This window comes from Pipistrellus kuhlii, unplaced genomic scaffold, assembly GCF_014108245.1.
Source record: "Pipistrellus kuhlii isolate mPipKuh1 unplaced genomic scaffold, mPipKuh1.p scaffold_m20_p_2, whole genome shotgun sequence".
In the NCBI taxonomy this organism is placed as follows: Eukaryota; Metazoa; Chordata; class Mammalia; order Chiroptera; family Vespertilionidae; genus Pipistrellus; species Pipistrellus kuhlii.
The window spans coordinates 179,429,347-179,452,204 of record NW_023425515.1 but is presented as its reverse complement, the minus strand read 5'-3'; the positions used below and the strand labels follow the sequence as shown (position 1 = coordinate 179,452,204).

The 22,858-nt window shown below is 48.8% G+C and overlaps 1 protein-coding gene across 3 annotated transcripts in view; it reads right to left on the bottom strand.

The window, feature by feature from the left end:
- Positions 1–19,699: 19,699 nt before the first annotated feature.
- Positions 19,700–22,858, bottom strand: part of DNAJC8 (DnaJ heat shock protein family (Hsp40) member C8) — a 23,702-nt gene continuing 20,543 nt past the window's right edge. For all 3 annotated transcript variants that reach the window (XM_036444848.2, XM_036444845.2, XM_036444847.2), the window contains 3 exons: positions 22,140–22,231; positions 21,513–21,588; positions 19,700–20,508 (listed from right to left, as the gene is read on the bottom strand). In XM_036444848.2, the coding sequence (XP_036300741.1) occupies positions 20,386–20,508; positions 21,513–21,588; positions 22,140–22,231 (291 nt within the window). In that variant the 3' untranslated portion in view covers positions 19,700–20,385. The remainder of the gene's footprint in view (positions 20,509–21,512; positions 21,589–22,139; positions 22,232–22,858) is intronic.

Genomic DNA, 22,858 nt, shown 5'->3' with positions numbered 1-22,858 from the left:
TATATTAAAAAAAAAAAAAAAAAAAAAAAAAAAAAAAAAAAATCTCCACTGCTATGGCCCTGGTTCAAGCCACTGTCATTTCTCTCCTGGATGTGGCTCCCTCATTGGTCTCCTTGCTTCCGCCCTTTCACCCCCTTTTAATTTGTTCTCAGCACAGCAGTGGTTGAGCCTCTTAAACATCAAATCACATCATTCTTCTGCTCAAAACTCTCTAGTGGCTTCCATCTCACGAAGTCTTTCAGAATGCCTGCAAAGCCTGACCTCACCTCCTACCTCTAGGCCCTGCCGCCCCTTTCCTCCCCCGCATAGTTGCACTGGCTTCTTCAAATAACCAGGTACACTCCTGCCTCAGACTTTGCCCATGTCTTTATTCCAATGCCACCTTGCAGTGAGGACTTTTTAAAAATTATTATTAAGGTATTATATGTGTACATATCTTGCCATTGCCCCGACCCCTCTCCCGTACATGCCCTCACCCCCCAATGTTTTGCATCCGTTGGTTATTCTTTTTTTTTTAATATATTTTATTGATTTTGTACAGAGAGGAAGGGAGAGAGATAGAGAGCTAGAAACATCGATGAGAGAGAGTCATCGATCAGCTGCCTCTTGCACACCCCCTACTGGGGATATGCCCGCAACCAAGGTACATGCCCTTGACCGAAATCGAACCCGGGTCCCTTCAGTCCCCAAGCCGACGCTCTATCCTTTGAGCCAAACAGGTCTCGGCCGTTGGTTATTCTTATATGCATGCATTCAAGTCCTTCGGTTGATCTCTTATCTCCCCAAGGACTTCTTAATAACCTCAATAAACTACAGCCATCTCGGGCATGTCCTAGGCCCCTACACTGCTTTATTTTTCTCCACAGAGAAAACGCATCACATCTAACATACCATATATTTTGCTGCTTTACTTTGTTCACTATCTGGCTCCCAACTGCATTGTAAGTTGCTTGAGAGCAGGAGCACTCCATTCAGGCGTCCTCAAACGTTTTAAAGTGGGGGCCAGATCACGGTCCCTCAGAGAGCTGGAGGGCCGGACTATATGAACTACTAATTCCTACTGTAACACCTCGGCTGCACTCACTGCCCAAAAAACCTGGCGGGCCGGATCAGACTCCTCTGCGGGCCGCATGTGGCCCGCGAGCCGTAGTTTGAAGACCCCTGATAGCTTATTGCTTATCGTGTAGAACACCGCCAAGCACATTGCAGGTGCACCTCCATAATGTTTGTTCATGAGTGAATGAGGTTAGAGGAGAGCAGATGATTTATCCCAGGCAACACAGCTGGTGGGTGGCAGAACTGAAAGTAGGACCCCAGCACCCAGCTCACTCCTGCACACTGTCAGAGCCTTGTTCACGTCTCTCTGCCCTCTCCATCTGTCCTTCACACAGAGGGGCGTGGCGCTTCCTTTCTGGGGCCTCGCTCTGCTCTCCTGCGGCTGAGGACTACGGGGGCGGAAGAACACCTCTGGGAACGGAGTGTGAGCTTTAGACCCAGAGACATGGATTCAAATTCTGACCATCACCAACTCTCTGTGTGAACTTGGAAAAAGTGATTTGCTTCTTTGAGCCTCAGCTTTTTAATCTGTAAACTGGGAGTAATCCTAAGTGCCTCTCACTCTGTTGTGAAGACTATGAGACAAAAAAAATGGTTATGAAGATTGGAAAAGACTAGCAAAACTGTCATTTTCACAGGCAATAGGGTTGTTTACGCAGAAAAACGTAAAGTAATGTCATGGATAAATTATTAGAATCAACAAGAACTTCAACAAGATTTCCAGATATAAATTCACTATATAAAAATCAGTGGTGTGCCTATAAATAAGCAATAAACAGAAAATGTCAATTTTTAAAAAGACAGTTTATAATAGCAAGGAAATTATTTGGGCAAATGATTTTTTTTTTTGAAGCCAAGGTGTGCAATTTTATCTTGATACAGGAAATTATAAATATAATTGAAAAATAATTAAATAAGAACTATATGGCCATGACCGGTTTGGCTCAATGGATAGAGTGTCGGCTTGGGGACTGAAGAGCCCCAGGTTCGATTCCGGTCAAGGGCATGTACCTTGGTTGCGGGCATATCCCCAATAAGGGGTGTGCAAGAGGCAGCTGATCGATGAGTCTCTCTCATCGATGTTTCTAGCTCTCTATCTCTCTCCCTTCCTCTCTGTACAAAATCAATAAAATATATTTAAAAAAAAAAAAAAAAGAACTATATGGCCCTAGCTGGTTTGACTCAGTGGATAGAGTGTTGGCCTGTGGACTGTAGGATCCTGGGTTCGATTCCAGCCACGGGCACATGCCTGAGTTGCAGGCTCAATCTCCAGTAGGGGGCATGCAGGAGGCAGTTAACCAATGATTCACTCTCATCATTGATGTTTCTATCTCTCTCCCTCTCCCTTCCTCTCTGAAATCAATTTAAAAAAATTTTTTTAAAGGAATCAAGTTCCTGCAAAAAAAACCAACTATATAAATAAATAATATATCTATGCATGAAATCATCAAAATCATAAAGACATTTTTCCCAATTTAATCTATAAATTCAGTGTCAATCCAATCAAAATCCCAATAGCTGTTAATAAAGGTGGGGGAATAAAAATCTACACTAATTTAAAAAAATCTACACTAATAAAAGAGAAATATACAAATTCACTGTCACTTCACAATGCCCACCAGCCAATCAGGAGTGAGTATGCAAATTAACCTCATTGCCTATGCAGAGACTGACAGCAAGGAGGAGGCAGCTGCCAGCATGGCCTGCTTGGCAGTCATCGCAATGGGGAGCAGGCAGGCCCTGCAGAGAGCAGAGAACCATGGGGAGCAGGCCTAAGCCACAGTAGGACAGCCCCTGGGGGCTCCTGGATCGGACAGGGTGCAGGTCAGGCTGAGGGACATGCGTGACTCTCATGCATCACGCCTCTAGTCACATAATAAAGCACTTGAAGAAAATCTCAATAGGCTCTTCAAGAAACTTTATAAGCTGATTCTAAAATTCCAAATGAAAAACCAAAGATCCAAAACTAGCCAACGCATTTTTTTAAGAACAACAACAAGGACACATCATCAGATCTTCCCTATCATATATCAAGTCTTCTTACAAAGTTGCAATGTTGAGACAGGGCAGTATTAATAAAAGGACAGCAAACTCCACAGAAACAGAAAGAGGTCCCAGAAGTAGAGAGCACACGTATGGACCCTGGATAGATATGACAGAACTGTCATTACAGATCAATAAAAGAAGAGGAGATATTGGTGCAAATTACTGGCTATTCATTAGGGGGAAATAATAAAATGATATCACATCCTCACACCATATCCAGATTTCAATTCCAGAGGCATAAAGACCTAACCATGAAAATCAAAATATTAAAAGTTTTGGAAGAAAATGAGGGAAAATATATTTGTGACATAAAGGAAGAAATTTTTTTCTTAAATTAAGATATAGAAATTTTTTTAAAAAAGAAACAAAAAAAAGTTGGATAAATCCGACCACAAAGAATTTAGAACTGTGTGTGTAAAGGGGGGGGGGGGGGGGCAGGGAGAGGTCAATGGGGGGGGGGGTGACATATGTAATACTTTAATCAATAAAGAATTAAAAAATAAATAAATAGCTGGGACCCGTTTGGCTCAGTGGATAGAACGTCGGCCTGCGGACTGAAGGGTCCCGGGTTCAATTCCTGGCAAGGGCATGTACCTTGGTTGCGGGCACATCCCTGTTAGGGGGTGTGCAAGAGGCAGCTGGTCGATGATTTTCTCTCGTCGATGTTTCTGACTCTCTATCCCTCTCTCTTCCACTCTGTGAAAAATCAATAAAAAATATATTAAAAATAAAAAATAAAAAATAAATAAAAAATAAAAATAAATAAATAAAATTTTGGGGGGGGGATCAATAGGAATCTAAAATGGTAAAGCTATGTTAATCTGATGAATACCAAAGTAAATAAATGAATAAAAAAATACTATTTTTATTATAAGTGGGGAAAAATTTTAAACTGTGTATTCCAAATGATATTATCAATACAAAAGTAGTAAAAGGCAAATCATAGACCAGGAGAAGATATTTGCAACAGATGTAATCAAAGAATTTTCAGACACAATATGATATCAAGTCCTACAAATTAATAACTTAAAGACAAGCCCAATAAAAAGAAGTCAAGGAATGCCCTAGCCAGTTTGTTCAGTGGTTGGAGCACCAGCACACGAACTGAAGGGTTATAGGTTCGATTCCTGGTCAAGGGCACAGACCTCGGTTGCAGGCTTGATCAATCTCTCTCTCTCCCCCTCTCCTCCCTCCCTTCCATTCTCTCCAAATACCAATGACAAAATACCCTCAGATGAGGATTTTTTTTTTAAATGAGTCAAGCAATGGAGTAAGCAATTCACAGAAGAAAAAGCCTGAAGGCTAAGAAAGATTAAAAATATGATCAATGTTTCAGGAAATCAGTTCATATTAAAACAAGCAACCACCAGCCCTGGCCAGGGTGGCTCAGTGGGTTGGGCTTCGTCCCATGCACCAAAAGGTCGCTGGTTAATTCCCGGTCAGGGCACATACCTGGGTTATGGGCTCAATTCCAGGTGGCATGGTTCACTCTCACGTCCATGTTTCTCTTTCCCTCTCTCTCCCTTTCTCTCCCTCTCTCTCCCTCTCTCTAAAAATCAATTTGATAAATCTTTAAAAAGGAAAAGGGAAAAAAATAAAAGAGAAAAAAAGCACAACCACCAGAACGGAAAAAATTAAAGTCTGCCAATTTCAATTATAGGGGAGGATGTAGAACAATGGCCACTTTCATAACACTCCTAAGAAGAGATTAAAAATGGCACCATCATTTCGAAAATTAATTTCAAAGTAAAGTTGAAAAGCTTCACATCCTTCCTAGGTACATTGGCTACGTTAATATATATTTGTGTGTTTCTACGGCGTCATTCTGCAAATACCTTCAGACGAACAGAGCTACATGCAACAACACGGACAGTAAATGCAAAGCTAAACTAAAAACGCAAGTTGCAGAAGGACAAGCATAGGACCATACCATTCTCAAAACTGTGTGTGTGTGTGTGTGTGTGTGTGTGTGTGTGTGTGTGTACATGGAATTAGCCAAGACAATTTGGAGAATGAGACGTCAAAAACATGCAGCATCATATATCAAGGTTTTGTAAATGACAGTCATTAAGGCAGGATGATATAAGCACAGGGACAGACAAATGCTGCAAACAAACAGAGTAAAGAGTCACTAGAGGAGGGGGATTACTACAAAAGCTGAGACCGCTTTCCCGGATGGCCAGCCGAGGCCCGACAGCTCTGAATGCCCTGTTCGTTCTCACCATCATCAACTGAGTTTCTCTCTCAGACCCTCTCTCGCTCGCTCTTTCCCTCTCTTTCCGATTTACTCGTCCTCCTCAGACTTTGCGATTTTAAATCCCAACTCTGCCACTTAACAACTGCACCAGCAGAGCCCCAGATACTTTTCTTTTAATATACATTTTTATTCGTTTCAGAGAGGAAGGGAGAAGGAGAAAAAATATCAATGATGAGAGAGAAGCATTGATGGGCTGCCTCCTGCACATCCCACACGGCGGATGGAGCCCACAGCCCAGGCATGTGCCCTGACCAGGAACTGAACTGTGACCTTCTGGTTCATAGGTCGATGCTCAGCCACGGAGCCACACGGCCGGGCCTGAAGCCTCGGATTCTTTGTCTGTAAAGTGGGGTGGCAGCCCCGCCTCCAGTGGCGTTAGGTCTGTAAAGCACAGAGTCTGGCAGCCAGTCCTCAGTCTCCTCTCTCCTCTTCCTCTTCTCCCTCATCCTTCCCTTCCTTGGCTAGGGCTGAGCCTCTCTGCTCTCCCTCTCCGGCCTGGGCCCTTCCTACAGCAAAGTGAGCCCTGCTCAGGGGAACATTCCCCGCTCCTGAGAGGGTCACGTCATCGTGTGCTGGGTCCTGAGAGGAAGCCTCCGGGGTGTGGCCAGGGCCCTCGGCAGTGAGATAAAGGGGAGAAGATCCAGGTTCAGGGGGGTCCCTGAGGACTTCGGACAAAAAGAAACTTGGGGCTTAGGTTGGAAGGAGCCCCAGGGTCAAACAGAGGCAGCCGCCTGTGTGCCTGGGCAGGGGAGGGCATGGGGAAGCAAGCCCCAGAGTCTGGAGCAGGCGTCTTCAAACTACGGCCCGCGGGCCACATGCGGCCCGCAGAGGAGTCTGATCCGGCCCGCCAGGTTTTTTGGGCAGTGAGCGCAGCCGAGGTGTTACAGTAGGAATTAGTAGTTCATATAGTCCGGCCCTCCAGCTCTCTGAGGGACCGTGATCTGGCCCCCACTTTAAAAAGTTTGAGGACCCCTGGTCTGGAGCCTGTTCTGGGAACCCTTTGGGCTGGAACCCCCTCTCACAGTGGTTAAGAGAGAGGCCTCTGAGAGGAAGCTCAGGTGGCTGAAGAATGAGGATCGGAGGGCATCTGTTCACTGTGTGTTCTTTCACAGCCATTGAACTTACAGTGTTCACATTTGTTACCTCTAAAAGGTAAAAACATAACAGCAATAAATAAAAAAGAGGTGGACTCTGGTGTCAGACTTCTCTACATGCAAGCCCCATTCCTGCTTCTCAGCCATGGCATATTGGGCAGGCTTCCTAACCACTCTGAGCTACATGGAACCATAGCTATGGAATGAGACTGAGTATCCTATATAATAAAAGGCTAATATGCAAATAGACGGAACAGCAGAACAACCCGAACAACCGAAACAACCGAACAACCAAACAACTAGTCGCTATGACATGCACTGACCACCAGGGGGCGTATACAGAACATTGGCTGCAGCTTGATGGTGGAGCAGGTGAGCGGGGGCACCAGACCAAGGAGGGGCGCAGGTCGCTGTTATTGGGGCGAGCCTCTGGTGGTTACTGAAAATTCTTTTTGTCCACACACCACAGTCCCGCCCAGTGCTGGCACCTGCTGCTGCGCGGGAGCCACTGCTCATACCCACTGCCAGTGCTAGCCCTGCTTGTCCCCACAGCCAGCGCCAGAACCACCTCTCTCACACCTGCTGCCCGTGCCTGGCACTGGTCCTGGACACTTGGAGCCATCAGCAGGTTGGAGCAGCTGCTGACCCCAATCACCCCTGAGGGCTTCTTCCCCTCCCCCTGCTCCTGAGGGGCAATCAGGGCAGGAGCTGCGCTCACACCCACTGACAGCACCTGCCCCACTCACACCCACTGCTGGTGCTGGACCCAATCACTCTGCACCGTCAGCAGGTGCGAATGGGGCTGGTGCCATCAGCACGTGGGAGTGGCAGAAGCGGGAGTGGGGCTGTTGACAGACAGGAGACTGGGGGCCACGGCAGGAGGGGCTGGGCTGGGCTGGGCCCAGGAGGATGGGCCAAGACCCGCGCCTGTGCCTAGCACAGCCTCTCAGCCCACAGTTCCTTTCAAGGTGCACAAATTCGTGCACTGGGCCCCTACTGTACTTTATAGAGGAATTGTAAAATTAAGTAAGATAATACTTGCAAAAGCATTGAGCAGGATGTCTGACACCCAGTAGGCCTACGGTAAATGGTAGGAAGCAAGCTCTTTTTTCCTATAGAGAAGTTCAGGTTGAATGACACACCATGTTCGCAGTCTCCGTAGAAACAAACGTAGTCACGACGTCAGAATGTGTAACGCTAACAACGAACACTCATAGGAAGAAAAACCCTTCTATGGACACTTGTGGAGTGGCTTTGAGATGCCTGCATGTTCTCAGAGTCTGGTAAGAACTCCACCTGTCAATCCACCTTTCAGGCCAATAAGCAAAAGCGTTTGCAAACGTTATCCCCGAAGAGAACCTCCTGTGTCATTTTAAAATACGATCGTTTATGTTCCGGGGCGTGGCCCAGGCATGCTCAGAGCCAGGATGGGGGGGAGCGTGGGGAAGTGGCCACCAACCTGAACGTGTCCTGAAGATGGGACCGCCTGGTCCCACTGCCAGTGCAATCACATGACCTCGAGGGCTACTTTGACTTGAAGCCTGTCCCTTCTCGGCCTCCGGCCAAACCTCAGAAATCCCATTGCCCGATCGTTTATAATGAGCTTATCTCTATGTCAGTTTCCCGGCCAACCCTGCTGCTTGCCACCTGAGCAGAATCACATCGCCATGGCGGGCTGGCCTTAGAAAGGCCTTTTTGCAAGCTTGCTCGCAAGATTTCTGTAAGAGCAGTTTGTGCTTAGCTAGCCCCAGAGCATCTGAAGCGGCAGAGAATCCCTCCTATGGCACTCGGTGATGTGCCAGGACCCCTGGCTGTGCCCCTGGCTTGTGCCAGTGCACAAGCAGGGCTGCGGCGGGCGGGGCAATGTGAGACGTGGGGGTGGTATTGCTAACTAGGCCCCGCCCCTGCCCCTACCCCAGCTGAGCAGTAGCACCCCAGCATCTTGGGGGTGAGGGCGTGGGGGGAGTTTCTGTGATACGTACAGATGGTTGCATGGGTGTGTGTGTGTGTGCGTGCGTGTGTGTGTGTGTGTGTGTGTGTGTGTGCGCGCGCGCGTGGGATAGGCTTGCATGCAGTGAGTGAGTGAGGGTCTTCCCTGGCTCATTGTGTCTCTGTGCACATGTTGTGTGTCTGTAAAGACAGGTGTTTCATCCTGCGGGTGTGACATGCAGCACTGAGAGGACTGTGTCTGTGGTGACAGCTTGTGTATTACGTGTAGTGAAGGGTCAGGGGTCGTGCCCGTGGGTGCCAAGAGTCTGCGTGTGTTGCGTGGATGTGGAGGGCCCTGAGCTGTGCCCGTGGGTGGGGAGGCTGTGTTGTGTGTGACGTGCGGGATGCTATGGCTATCGGTGGCTGTGTGTGCTGCATGTCCCTGAGTCTGAGCGTGACGAAGGGGGACTCTGTGTCCGTGAGCGGCTGCCGATGGCAGGAGAGTCAGACACAACCCAGCTCCTCGGACCCCTCTAGAGCCTGGCTAGCCTCAGGGAGACTGAGGGGCAGCAAGACCAAGCAGCCAAACCTCACCCGCTCACCCCGCCCACCGCCTCTTACCTGAGGGACGGCAGGGACAGTGGTCCAGGAGGTGACAGAGAAGTGGAGGGGTGGAGGGGGCCGCTGAGAGCATGTTTCCTGGAAGGCTTCTCGGGAACTCAGGAAGCCGGACAGGGAGTGAGGAGGAGGCGGGAGGCAGGAGGCAGGCCCAGGCCTAGGTGCGTGACTCACTTTCCTCTATGCTCCAATTCTAGCTCAGCAGCAGGAATTGGGGGTTGGAGGGGGCGCTGCCTGCTGGCTCTACTGGGTGATCAGGGCATAAATCCTAGAAGCCAGCTGCTTGGGTGAGGCTCCAACCCCAAGGTCGCCAGGAATAGTCACGTTCAGCCAAGGAGTCTCTCTCTGCACGCCAGCTCAGCCGGCAGCCCAGGAGTCACCTCTCTCGGAGGAAGGGCTGGGCCTGGGCGGGCGGAGGAGGGGGAGGCTGGGTCTCACGTCTGAAGGGGAGATGGGCTCTGACCTAAGGAAGCTCCCAGCCCTGTTGTTAGGAGCCCAGGTGCCAATGGGCACAGTCCTGTCTGCAGAGAGCGCCAAGCTGATGGGAAAGATACCCCTGTGGGCGGGGACACACTGCCGTCCTGCCCACAGGAGGCCACTTTCCAATGGGTGAGACCTGGCCTGCCCACCCGGCCCCCAGCCTCGCCTCCAGGGATGCCCAGTCCGTTGGGAAACAGAAAATCCTGCCTCTGAAGCCACCGCCATCCGACAGGGAGACCCACCATCCCGGCCCTGAGCCCCCGGGCTGAGTGAGGAGAAAGGCCTTGCTCTGAGGAGGCCCATTGTCTGACCAAAGCCTGGGGCTGCACCTGGAGCTCCCGCTCTGGGTGTTCTGCCTGGAAATGTCTCCTAATCTCCACCCCCCACCCCCACCCCCACCCACACCCACACCCACACCCACACCCACCCACACCCGCACCTGATGGGGCTTCGCAGGAAGCCAAGGTGTTTAGGCCACAGAGGAGAGCGGGACACAGGATAGGTGGACAGACAACCTCAGATACCAAGTCTAAGAATCCACGGGACCAGGATCTGACTGCCGCCTCTGGGGTTCAGCTTGGACCCTCCGTTGAGCATCTCTGAGCCCTGGTCAGTCACAGCAGCACAGTCCCTGCGTCATACCCGGTACGATGCCTGGTACACCGTAGAAACTCAGTAAATGAAAAGCCTCTTATTTACCCAAGCTCCTGCCTAATGTCTCAGAACTGGGGATCGAATCCTTCCTCCACGTCAGTTGGACACCTCCTTTTTCTTTTTAAAAATACATTTGTATTGATTTTGGAGAGGAACAGAGAGGGAGAGAGAGAAACATTAATGGTGAGAGAGAATCATTGATTGGCTGCCTCCTGCGCGATCAGGAATCGAGCCTGCAACCCGGGCATGTGCCCTGACCAGGAATCGAACTGTGACCTCCTGGTTCATAGGTCAACGCTCAACCACTGAGCCACCTGGGCTGGGTGACAACTTCTTTAAGATGAAGGTTTAACAAACGAGTCCTTCAGATTCCACTCCAAGAGATTCTGAGATAGCCAAAACCGGTGTGGCTCAGCGGATAGAGCGTCGGCCTGTAGACTCAAGGGTCCCGGGTTCGATTCCGGTCAAGGGCATGTACCTTGGCCGAGGGCACATCCCCAGCAGGAGGTGTGCAGGAGGCAGTTGATCGATGTTTCTCTCTCATCGATGTTTCTAACTCTCTGTCCCTCTCTCTTCCTCTCTGTAAAAAATTAATAAGATATATTAAAAAAAGAGAGAGAAAGAGAGAGATTCTGAGATAGCAGTGCGGGGGGCAGGGAGGGTTGGGGAGGTGGGGGTGGCCACCCGTGACATAAATGTCTAATAGGCACCAAGGCAGGTGGCCTGTGAGCAGAGAGAGTCCGGGGGAAACCAAGGCGGACAAGGATGGCTCAGTCACCAAAGGCTCTTTCTCGCTATGCTCAGCTGCCCCCCGCCCCAAACAAGGGCTGCCCGCTGAGCACAGGTGTGGGGTGAGGACACTGGCCGCCTTATCCTGGGGGCCTATTAAAGGGCCAGCTCTCCCCCCACCGCACCCCCCACCCCACACCCCGCCCTGAACTCCGACTCCGCACCTCCAGGGACTGTCTCTTTAACACGTTTCCCAGCGTCCTCAGTCCCCTGTTTTTTTACTCCGTTTTTGAACTGGGCCCGCCGTGCTGGGAGAGGAGCGGGAGTCCTCACTGTGCACCCACTGTGCGCCCCCCGGTGCCAGGCACCCCGTTTCCCGATCTTCACACGCGAGGCGAAAAGCTGGTGAGGAGGATGAGGAAGCTGAGGCTCAGAGAAGGCTCGGGACTTCGGCCTCCGGCCTCAGACGCAGGCCTGTTGCCTCCGTTTGCAAGGCTTGTGCTCCCCACAGCCCACAGAGCCTCACCGGCGAGGACGGAGGAGTGGCCTGAGCCGCATTCCCCCCGCGAAGAGGAGGCTGGGGCCGGGGAGGGGCATGGCTGGCCAGGAGGACGACTGGCAGAGCCCGTTCTCAGTGGCGTCTCCACGCCCGTCCCCGGCGCTCAGATCGCACAGCCCAGCTCCCAGCTTCCGTGGAGAGAAGCCTGCCGGCCCCGGCGGGGGCAGGACACCCGAGGGCCAGGGCGGCTGTGGGGGGTCGGGGGGAGGGAGAGGGAACGGAGGGGGCTGGTCCTGCTTCCCGGAGGTTCACCCTCACCGCGGGCCCAGGCCTGTCCGCAGCCTCTCCCGCACCTGCTTCCCCCCCCCCGCCGCCCCCGGGGCTGCAGGGAGACAGGAGGGGCCAGAGGGGGGCCTGGCCGGGAGGGACCACAGCCGAGGGTGACGGGGCTCCCAGAGGCAGTGACTGATGCCTTAGGTCCGTGGTCGGCAAACTGCGGCTCTTTGGCCCCTCGAGTGTGGCTCTTCCACAAAGCACCACGGCCTGGGCGAGTCTATGTTGAAGAAGTGGCGTTAGAAGAAGTTTAAGTTTAAAAAATGTGGCTCTCCAAAGCAATCTCGATCGTTGTCCTGTTGCTACTTGGCTCTGTGGGCGGATGCGTTTGCCGACCCCTGGCCTAGGCGGTTCATCCCCACCTCACAGCTGAGGAAGCAGGGCTCCCCGGGCCCGGAAGCCCCTGGCCCCAGGCTGGGATCCCAACCCCCCTGTCCGGCTCCTCCCACCTCATCGCTGCCTGGTGGGGGTGCCCAGTGGAAGTGGGCTGGGTGTTGGCAGCTTGCTTCACTCTCCACAGAAAACCGCAGGAAGAGGAGGGAAGTGGCCCATCCAGCCTTTCGGTCTCCCTGGCCCTGGCTCCCCTCCAGCAAGCCTTTCCTGCCGGGACCCCCGGACCTGCTCGCAGATAAAGCGACAGCCCCGCCCTGGGGGCACCTTGGCGGACGCTCCCTCAGTCCCAACCCCAGTCCACACCCTTCTCGCCGCCAGCTCCTCACTGAAGAAGCTGCTCGGGCTGAGGACGGGCCTCCTGCTCCTCTGCGGAAAGCGGCTGTGGCTGCAATGTGCCAGGGAGGGAATGGGAAGGCTTTGATGCACCTGGGGGAATGGGATGTCCCGACTGAAACCCAAATCCCTTCATCTGCACCTCAGATCTCCCTCATCTCCAGCCGTTTTTCTGCTCCAGGCAGCGCAAAGGATGACTGGCTATACGCCCTTGCTCCCTCCGACTGGCACACCTTTCCCTCGTTGCTGCCCCTCCCGCGCCGGGCGCTCAGTCACCCCCCGCAGGCGCTCTGCCGTCTTCCTTCCCTGCCCGCACGAGCTCAGGGGGAACGGCAGGTGCTCAGCCACAGGACCAAGTCCCAGGTCTGCAGTGAAGGTGGACATGTGGCCATCGCCGGCCAGTGGTGTCGTCCAGGGGCAGTGTGGCCTCCCAGGTGCGTTATTTCTGCTCGGCCATCGGTCTGCCGTGCGGTGCGGCCACGGCCTCCTGTGGAATATGCGACTACGAGATGGCAGGCCCTCCAGAGAGGACGCAGAGGAGGCTGTGACAGCCTGGCTCCCTGGTGCTACTGCTGAGCCCATGGAAAGTGCCTAAAAGTGCCTGCCGCCAGGCTTCTATGCGAGCGAACATTCCGTTTTGTGCTAGGTATTCCTTGCACCTGAAAACATTCCCAACTGATGCATCAGCCTCTGGGTACCATCTTTAAAGAGGTCACTTCCTGCCGAGACTGGTTTGGCTCAATGGATAGAGCGTCGGCTTGGGGACTGAAGGGTCCCGGGTTCGATTCCGGTCAAGGGCATGTACGTTGGTTGCGGGCACATCCCCGGTAGGGGGTGTGCAGGAGGCGGCTGGTCGATGTTTCTTTCTCATCGACGTTTCTAGCTCTCTCTCTCTCTCCCTTCCTCTCTGTAAAAAATCAATAAAATATATTAAAAAAAAAAAAAAAAAAAAAAAGACTCTTTAAAAAAATAAATAAATAAATAAAATAAAAAATTCCCAACTGATGCATCAGCCTCTGGGTACCATCTTTAAAGAGGTCACTGCCTGCCCTGGCTGGTGTGTGTCATTCCAGCCACTGAAAGTCTGTGGGTTCAATTCCGATTCCGGTCAGGGCACATACCTGGGTCTCAGGTTCCATCCCCACTTAGGAGCACCTATGGGAGGCAACCAATTGATGTTCCCCTCCTCTCTCTCTCTCTCTGTCTCTCTCTCTTTCTCTCCCCCCTTTTTCTCTCCCTCCCTTCCTCTCTAAAATCAGTAAAATATATATTTGGGTGTGGATTTTTTTTTTTTAACTGAGCCAACCTTAGAACTGACTCCTTTTTCTTTTTTAAAACTATATTTTATTGATTTTTTTACAGAGATAAAGAGAGAGGGATAGACAGTTAGAAACATCGATGAGAGAGAATCATCGATCAGCTGCCTCCTGCACCACCCCTACTGGGGATGTGCCCACAACCAAGGTACATGCCCTTGACCAGAATCGAACCCGGGACCCTTCAGTCTGCAGACCAATTCTCCATCCACTGAGCTAAACCGGTCTCGGCTGGATTTTTTTTTTTTTTTTTTAACATTCCCTAACTGCTGAGAACGAGACCGAGGTGCCCTCTCCTCAGAGCAGTGGGCACGTTGTGCCTCTCACGATCTCTGTACCCAGCAGGCTGAGGTAGGCAGCCAGGCCCCACCACGTTCACCAGGTCACTTCTGCATCAGCAGAGCTGCTGAGCGAATCGGCATGCCCTCAGCTGATGGCTGGCACAACCTCTTGGAGAGCAAAGCCTGGGCCCGGCGCCCTGGAGCTCTGGACAGTGAACCGTGACCACACAGCCTGTGAGGGAGGCGGCGTGCACACACCTGCTGCGCAAGGTGGCATGCACACAGCGAAGGGAGCTGCTCCTCGGGCCAGGACAGCCTGCGTGACCTGGAAGTGTGCATCCCCCTCTCTGGTCCAGTTCTAACCACCCACCCACCCTCATGCTCGAACTCCGCGGGAGCTGGGATGTGCTCAGCTGCCCTTGGAGGACAGTAAGACACCCAAGTTTCTGACCCCTCCAAAGGAAGCAAATCAAAGTTGCAGTATCTCTTGATTCAAGAGATTGTGCCTTGTGGTTATTACGATTCCTCTTTTTCATCTACAAAACATTGTAGCAAGTCTGATTCCAAGTCACCCAGTGTCTCCTATCTTCGCATATTAGGTGGCATTTCTCTGTATCTCACCTTCTGTCCCTCCCAAGGGCTGTCTCTCATGGCCAGTAGGACACTTGCGGAAACTAGGTGTACCGGTTAATTATGCGGATTTTTTTCAATAGATGGAGTTACACATATGTTGATATATATGTGATCTGATATGTATGCTATTTTGTTGTATTGACAACAAGCTTCAAAACGTCATATGTCGTAAAGCAACAAGCAGACTGTCAAATTACAGCGGGGAGGGTAGGGAGATCTGGGGGAGATAAGAGATCAACCGAAGGACTTGTATACATGCATATAAGTACAACCAATGGACACAAAACTCTGGGGAGGGAGGGCATGTATAGGAGGATGGGACAATGATAAGATATGTACACAGATAATAATTTAATTAAAAAAAATAAGGGGGAAAAAGTCATATGTCAAATTTTCTGAAGGTATTAACATCATAGATAATTTTACACTTAAAAATGTCAAATTTCATGCCAAAAAAAAAGAGCATTTGCGGGAAGTTATAATTCATTATTTTGAAGAAAAGTGCTGCTGAATACTTCTGGAAGCTTATGGTGAATAAGCTCCATCTCAAGATACTTGTGAATGCTGGTAATAAATGCTTTAAAAGTGATTATTTCGATGTGAAAGACAACACCCAGGTCAACTGAAAAAGTTTGAAGACCAAAAATCACAAGCATTATTGGATGAAGATGCGTGTCAAACCAAAAACTTGTAGAAAGATTAAACATTGCTCAGCAAACATTTTTTATCATTTACAAGCAATGGGAAAGATTTTAAAGGAAGGAAAATGCATGTCACATCAACTGAACGAAAGACTATAAATAGATAACCGAAGAGTCATCAGTAAAATGTTGCTTCAAAGGCACGAAAGGTCTTTTTTGCATCAAATTGTGACTGGCAATGAAAAGTAGATTTATTGTGAGAATCTCAAATGCACAAAATCATGGGTTGATCCAGGTCAACCATCAACATAGACTGCAAGGCCCAATGGCTTCGGAAAGACAATGCTCTGCGTTTGGTGGGATCAGGAAGGTGTGGTGTATTATGAGCTTCTAAAACCAGGTGAAACCGTTAATACTGATCGCTACCGACAACAAATAATCAATTTGAACCACGCTTTGATCGTAAAATGACCAGAATGTCCCAGAAGACTCGGCAAGTAATCTTGCTTCATGATGATGCACCATCACACACTTCAAAATCAGTTAAAAGACACATTAAAAGATCTTGCCTGGGAAGATCTTTTAACCCACCCACCGTATTCACCAGACCTTGTTCCTTCAGATTACCTAATTGTTCCAATCAATGGCACACGCACTCTCTGAGCAGCACTTCAAAACATATGAAGAAGTGGAAAATTGGGTCTCTGAATGGTTTGCCTCAAAACAAGAAAAGTTCTATTGAGGCGGTATCCACAAATTACCTGAAACATGGGGAAATGTGTAGCTAGCAATGGACATTACTTTGAATAAAGCACTTTTGATGTTTTTTTTAATAAATCTTTATTGTTCAGATTATTACAGCTGTTCCTCTCCCCCCCCATAGCTCCCCTCCACTTGATTCCCAACCCCACCCCATGCCCTTTCCCCCGCCACCGTCTTCATCCATAAGTGTAAGATTTTTGTCCAATCTCTTCCCGCACCCTTCAGACCCCTTTCCCCCTGTGAATTGTTAGTCCAATCCCTTTCTATGTCCCTGATTCTATTATATTCACCAGTCCATTTTGTTCTTCAGATTTTTTTTATTATTCTCTTGATTTTTAGATTCACTTGTTGGTAGGTATGTATTTGATACCTTTTTGTTGTTCATAATATTTTACTTTTACCTTTTTCTTCTTCTTTTTTTAAATATATTTTATTGATTTTTTACAGAGAGGAAGAGAGAGGGATAGAGAGTTAGGAACACTGATGAAAGAGAAACATCGATGAGCTGCCTCTTGCACACCCCCTACTGGGGATGTGCCCGCAACCAAGGTACATGCCCTTGACCGGAATCGAACCTGGGACCCTTTAGTCCACAGGCTGATGCTCTATCCACTGAGCCAAACTAGTTTCGGCTACCTTTTTCTTCTTCTTCCTCTTCTTAAAGAATGTCCTTCAACATTTTATGTAATCCTGGTTTGGTGTTGATGAACTTAACTTTTTCTTTTCTGTGAAGCTCTTTATCTGCCCTTCAATTCTGAGAGATAGCAGCAGTCTAGCCTCTCCCCAGAAACTGGATTTCAGAGAGATTGGGAGCTTGTCTCTCTTCGGGTTGAAGAAAGCACTGCCCTCCTCCAGCCGGGACCCGCCGCCAGCCTGTATCATGTCCACGCCCCCCCACCTCCGTTTTTCAGCGCCTGTGCCCTGGATTCTCCTCTTTCTCTTTCAGTCTAGTTGTAGGGCTTCCTTTCAACCAGCTTTTCCTTGGTTTTTGGGTGATAGACGTTTGTTTTATGGGTTTTTTTTAAATTGTTGTGCATGGCAGCCGTTTAGAAGTGTTTACCTACGCCGCCATCTTAATTCTAATATGGCACTTTTGATGTTTCTCTTGAAATTATCATGTTTTCTTTGATTATAAAATCCACATTATTAACCAGATACCTAGTATACAATGAGCTGTGTACTTTCACACATTATTTCTCAAAGTAATCAGGACTTTCATTTAATGCAGAAAGAATATTGGCAACACCCATTGGGCACTCGGAGCTACCTTATATTAGGTCTAGTAATAATTAATGTCGTTTTCTAATACTTTTTTTAAATCGAATTTATTTAAACAATACAACAAAATTTAATCAACAATATAGTTGCCGTTGTTTTCTACTACTTGTGCCCAACGCTCAGGAAGCATTTTAATCCCTCTGTTGTAAAATTCTTGTGATTTTGATGCAAAAAATTCGGTCAATGCATTTTTGAGGCATTCTTCATTATTAAATTTTTTTCCAAGAAGAAAGTTTGCAAAGAACGAAACAAATGGTAATCGGAAGGGGCAATATCAGGAGAATATGCAGGTTGAGGGAGAACTTCCCATCCAACTGGCGCAGTTTTTCAGCAGTGATTCTTGCAGTATGCGGTCGTGCGTCATCATGGTGAAGAATTACGCCCTTCCGATTAATCAACACGGGTTCTTTTTCTCTTAAAGCTTGGGCTAACCTTTCCAATTGGGCACTATACACTGCACTTGTAATGGTTTGGTTAGATAGTAAAAGTTCATAATGAAGAATTCCTTTAAAATTCCACCAAACACACAACATCACTTTTTTCGCATGCAAATCAGGTTTTGGCGTGGGCTGCGGAGCCTCATTTTTGTCCAACCATTGAGGCCGCCTTTTCAAATTAACATACAGCACCCATTCTTCATCTCTGGTAACAATTTGCTCTAAAAACGGCAAACGGTTTTGACGAGAGAGCAGCGAACTGCAAATTGTGACTCTTTGATTATGGTTGTTGTCGGTCAACTCATGAGGAACCCATTTTCCAAACTTTTGGACTTTGCCAAGTGCACGCAATTGATTGGAAATTGTTTTTTGTGAACAATTTAAAGTTGTCGCAAGCTCTTGTTGGGTAATTTGAGGATTTTGCACCAAAAGAGCTTGAAGAGCTTCTTGATCAAAATTGGACACACGGCCTCGACCACTCTTGTCATCTAACAAAAAATTTCCCTCGCAAAATTTCTCAAACCAACGCTGGCATTTTCTGGCGCTAACTGCATCTTGACCAAGAGCATTACAGATGTTTTTTGCAGCCTCACTTGCTTTTCTTCCTAATTGGAACTCGTAAAGCATGCAGTGCCGAATATGCTCTTCATCCGCCATCTTCTTAGCCCTAGTTTTGCAACAAAAACCAAACCAAACACAAACTTTTTCAAGCAAAACTTGTTAATTGCACTTCACACATTCTGTAGATACCACGTGTTTGAAGGTTATGTCAATACAAGTCAACACCAAGCAAGATTTTAAACGAATGTTTGAAAACGACATTAATTATTACTAGACCCGAGGCCCAGTGCACTGATTTGTGCATATTGAAAGGAAATTAATTAGAAGGTGACCAGCAGGGTGGGACTGGGCAAGATGGGCCGAACCTGCCCTGGAGCCAACCTCCCGAGGTCCCTCTCTGGTCTGCTGCACCTGAGGCAGCACTGGGGCTTGAAGGGTGTCTGTGGAGTGAGCGGGATCCCTCCAGCAGGTGGGGTCCTTTGGCCTGGCCTGCAGAGATCGGGCCCAAACCAGCAGTCCAACATCCCCGGCACGGTCTCAGAGTGCAAGAGGGCATTCTGGAAAGTTGTCGTCGCTCAGCAGCTCCTGCATTGAGCATCTGCCCCCTAGTGGTCAGTGTGCGTCTTCCCTACCAGCCAGTCAGCAGGCCAGCCAGTCACTTAGCCTTTTATTTACACATATACATATATGTAAATAAAAGGCTAAAGGGAGGCCTGGAACATGAAAATTCATGCACTCAGCCCAGCCTGCCCCCTCTCATAGACCAGGAGCCCTCAGGGGTGGGAGGCGACCTGGCAATCAGGGGAAGGCGACACTCCCATCACACCTCTGCTGCTGCCACAGCTGGCAGCGCAAACCTCGGGCGGCCCTGGGTGGCTGGTCAGCCGTCACCCAAGGCTCACCTGCACCTCAGGCCAGCCTTGGGCGGCTGGGGGGCTGAGGGACTGGTGGACTCTGGAGGCAGGCACATGGAGCAGCCAGACCCACCTGGGGGTGGGCCCAGCCATGTCACACACCTGCTGCCCCAGCAGGGCTGAGGGGACTGGGCACCACCATCTTGTGGCTGTGGTTACCGCCATCTTTGAAGGTGTGGCAGTTAATTAGCATGTTCCCTCCTTATTGGCTGTGGGTGCCGCCATCTTTGTGAGGGCTCAACAGTCAATCAGCATATTTCCTCTTTATCAGATGGGATGGCTACTCCTCCCTAAAAATTGCCACAGTAATCTATAGTATTTTCCCATTTTGCAGATGAAGAAACTAAGGTTTAGCAAGTAAGTGGTAGGGAGCCAGAACTCCAAAGGATTTCAGGATTGGACCAAGCCAGACAAGGGACCCACCTTGGAATAACACCTGAAGACTACAGTAATGGTTAGGGTATAAAAATTTATTACACATACAGGATACGACCACTAATGAATGCAGACAGGCTAGGACACATGGTGTCAGAGGGAGGACAGCTAGCTCTTGGGAAGTGAGCAGGTCTGGATGGCTCAGAGCTTCATGCCACGCTGACTGGTCAGTCAGATGGAAGAGCACGTGCCAAACACCAGGGTGTCAGGGTGTCAGGCGACCGCTCTGTGCGCCCACTGCCTTCCCCGTCGGACCTGTGGCTCCGCAGGATGCCACCCCCAGAGGGAGACAGTGGAGCAGAGGGGCTTCCCCAGGTGGCCCAGGCTTGTCTCGGAAGTCACAGCAACACCACTTTAAGCAACATGTTTAATTGGGTGATTTCCACAAACTACACGAAGCCTCTAACTGGGCAATCCAGTGGAGTAAAAACATTAAGTTCCAGGGAGGAGAAGGCAGCCCGTGGTGGCACCTTCCAATCTCGGTTGGCCTAGGGGTAAGGGGTGAGGAAGGTTTCTTTTTAAACCAAGCCCCTCATTTCAATGTACAAAAGAATTACTCTGATTGATATTAAATTGTATTGAAAACAAAATGGCCTAAAAAGCAAATACTATCTATGTTGGGGTGGAAGTGGGAGGAAAGAATGAGTCCTTCAAAGCAGGAGGGGAGACAGTTGGGCAAAGGTTCCGTGGCTGTGACCCCAGGGAGTCACTCTCGCTGCTCCATTTTTACTTTTGGTGGTCTCAGGAAGGTCCGGTTTTTCTTCTCTTTCTTCCCCTTTGTATTTGCTTGGAAGTTCCGCCAGCTGTCCACACGACCATCTCGACTTTCCTAAGCACAAAAGTGGTTGGAGGTAAGGAAACTAGTCAGTAAGAGGAAGGGCCTGACCTGCTCTGCCACTGCCCTGTACCCTAGCCCAGCCACCTGGACAAGCTACTGCCCCGGAAGTGTAACACCACCCCCCGAAGGCAGGATGAGGCAGCCCAGGCTGGAAGTGGAAAGCAAAGAGAGTACTACTCATACCAACAACGAGGCCACCATTTGTGGGGACTCCGGGCTAGACAGTTTGCATATGCTATTTCTAATCCTCACAGAAAGCTGACTGATCTGTGCAGAGTGCCACTAGCACATCACAAACGACACCAGGCTCAGAGAAGTCAAAGCCACATGGCTGGCCAGTATAATGCAGCCACTCTTCCCACTGAACCTGTCCTACTCCCCACCAAAACTTGGATGGAGGCTCAAAGCCAGCACCAATGGACTGAGAGGGCCACTGGGACTTCTTCCTCCGTGTCTTCTCTTTACTCGTGCATGCAGTGGTACAAAGTCATCAACTCTTGTTAGCTACCCCTACCCTGAGACCTCAATGTTACAGAAGACCAAGTGCTGCTAATTCAGATAACTGGCTGTGCACCTGAAGGATGAGTGTCAAAGAGGAGTCTAGCTCAGAAGCCGTAAGTCTCTCTATAACATAAATAAAATAAAATTTTTAAGTTGTTTTAAGAGTCTATAGGCAGGACATCAGATCCATAAGAACCTGTTTCTACTAAAAGACCTCTAAGTCGGGCACCTCTCCAGGTCTGCCCCTAAATTAAATGGGCAGGCCATTTTTCTTGAGCCTACCTGGCAGCGTGTGGCTACCACACTCTCTAAAACACCATTCTGGGATCCTCACTGCCCTTGCCAAGGCTACAGAGCTCATAGGAGGCTGAGGCAGGACAACTCCTTCTTCCCCTGCCAGCCCCATCGATGCTGGGAATGCCCCAGAAACCAAGTTTCTTTGCTGGGAAGTTTCTTACTCTGGAATGAGAATCCCTGACCACCTTGAAATTTACCTCAAAGTTTTTCTGCCACTCCCTTTCACGTTTGGCTTTTTCTTGAGCTTCAATTTTTTCTTCCCTTTGTCGCTTCCTGTGAGGAAAGCCAGATTGTAGTATTTATACGATATTTAAGTATGCTAACTATACAAGTTAAAGCATCTCCCCACAGAAGCAAACATATAATGTAAATCGATATCGTGGATTCTACAAAGACAGCTGTCTTGTCCTAGCCAGTCTGGCTCAGTGGACAGAAGGTCAGCCGAGGACTGAATGGTCCTGGTTCAAGTCAGGTTAAGGGCATATACCTGGGTTGCAGGCTCAATCCCCATGCAAGAGGCAGCCAATAGATGGTCTCTTTCACATGAATGTTTCTCTCTCTCTGAGATGCAACCAATAGATGTGTCTCTCTCACTTCAGTATTTCACAGCACCCTTGATTATAAACTCCCTGTGGACAGGTCTATTCAGTATTTCCCAAAGTCAGAATTTCTTACCCTTGTGATTCAAAACGTTGGCTGTTTCAGGGAACTATTTTAGATAATCATTTAAATGACATTATTCCTTCTTTAGGAAAATCCTCAAAGAGCAATGTTAGATAATCTAGGTATTTAAATATGATTTAAGTGAATATATTGATATATACCTTTCATGCATCTCTTTGGCTTCTCTCTCCTTCCTTTTAATTTCCAGCTCAGCAAAGAGTTTCATGGTCTGTTTGTATACTGCTTGCTTGAACTACAAGAAAGTTAAGAATCAAAGAAAATTAAATTAAATTATTTTACCAACTACTTGAATCAAGTTCTTTCAGATGGAGCTCAAGACACAAGCAGACTAGATCTCAGCAAGGAAAAGGATCTTCAAAGAGAACCACTTAGTGATGCTATCGAGAAATAACACTTCCACCTCTGAGATATTTCCACCACTTTCACCATCAGATGACATACAGGAAAATTGCTCTAGTAAAAAGCACTACCTACTCATCATAACCATTTGAGATTTTGGAGGACCCTTTCTGCCAAAGACCTTCCATAATTAACTTCCTTTTCTTTTTCTTTTCACAAAAATGTTATAATTACTCTGTGCTAGGCACCAGACTAGATACTAGAGATATGAAGCTGTTATCAAGCAGGCCAGTCTTAGGGGTCTATCACTGTGGCAGGGCTAGAGTTGCCATCCTCACCCACCTCATTAGCTCCTCTCCCTCCATCTAAAATCCCTTACCTTAAGGCACACGGCACCCAACATAAAAGTCTGTGTTCCTAGGCTTCCTAGTAGCAGAGTGAAGGCCGAGTAACTTAAGTTTTTTTTTGTTGTTGTTGTTTTTTTATATTTTTTTTTTTCGAGTAACTTAAGTTTTAGCCA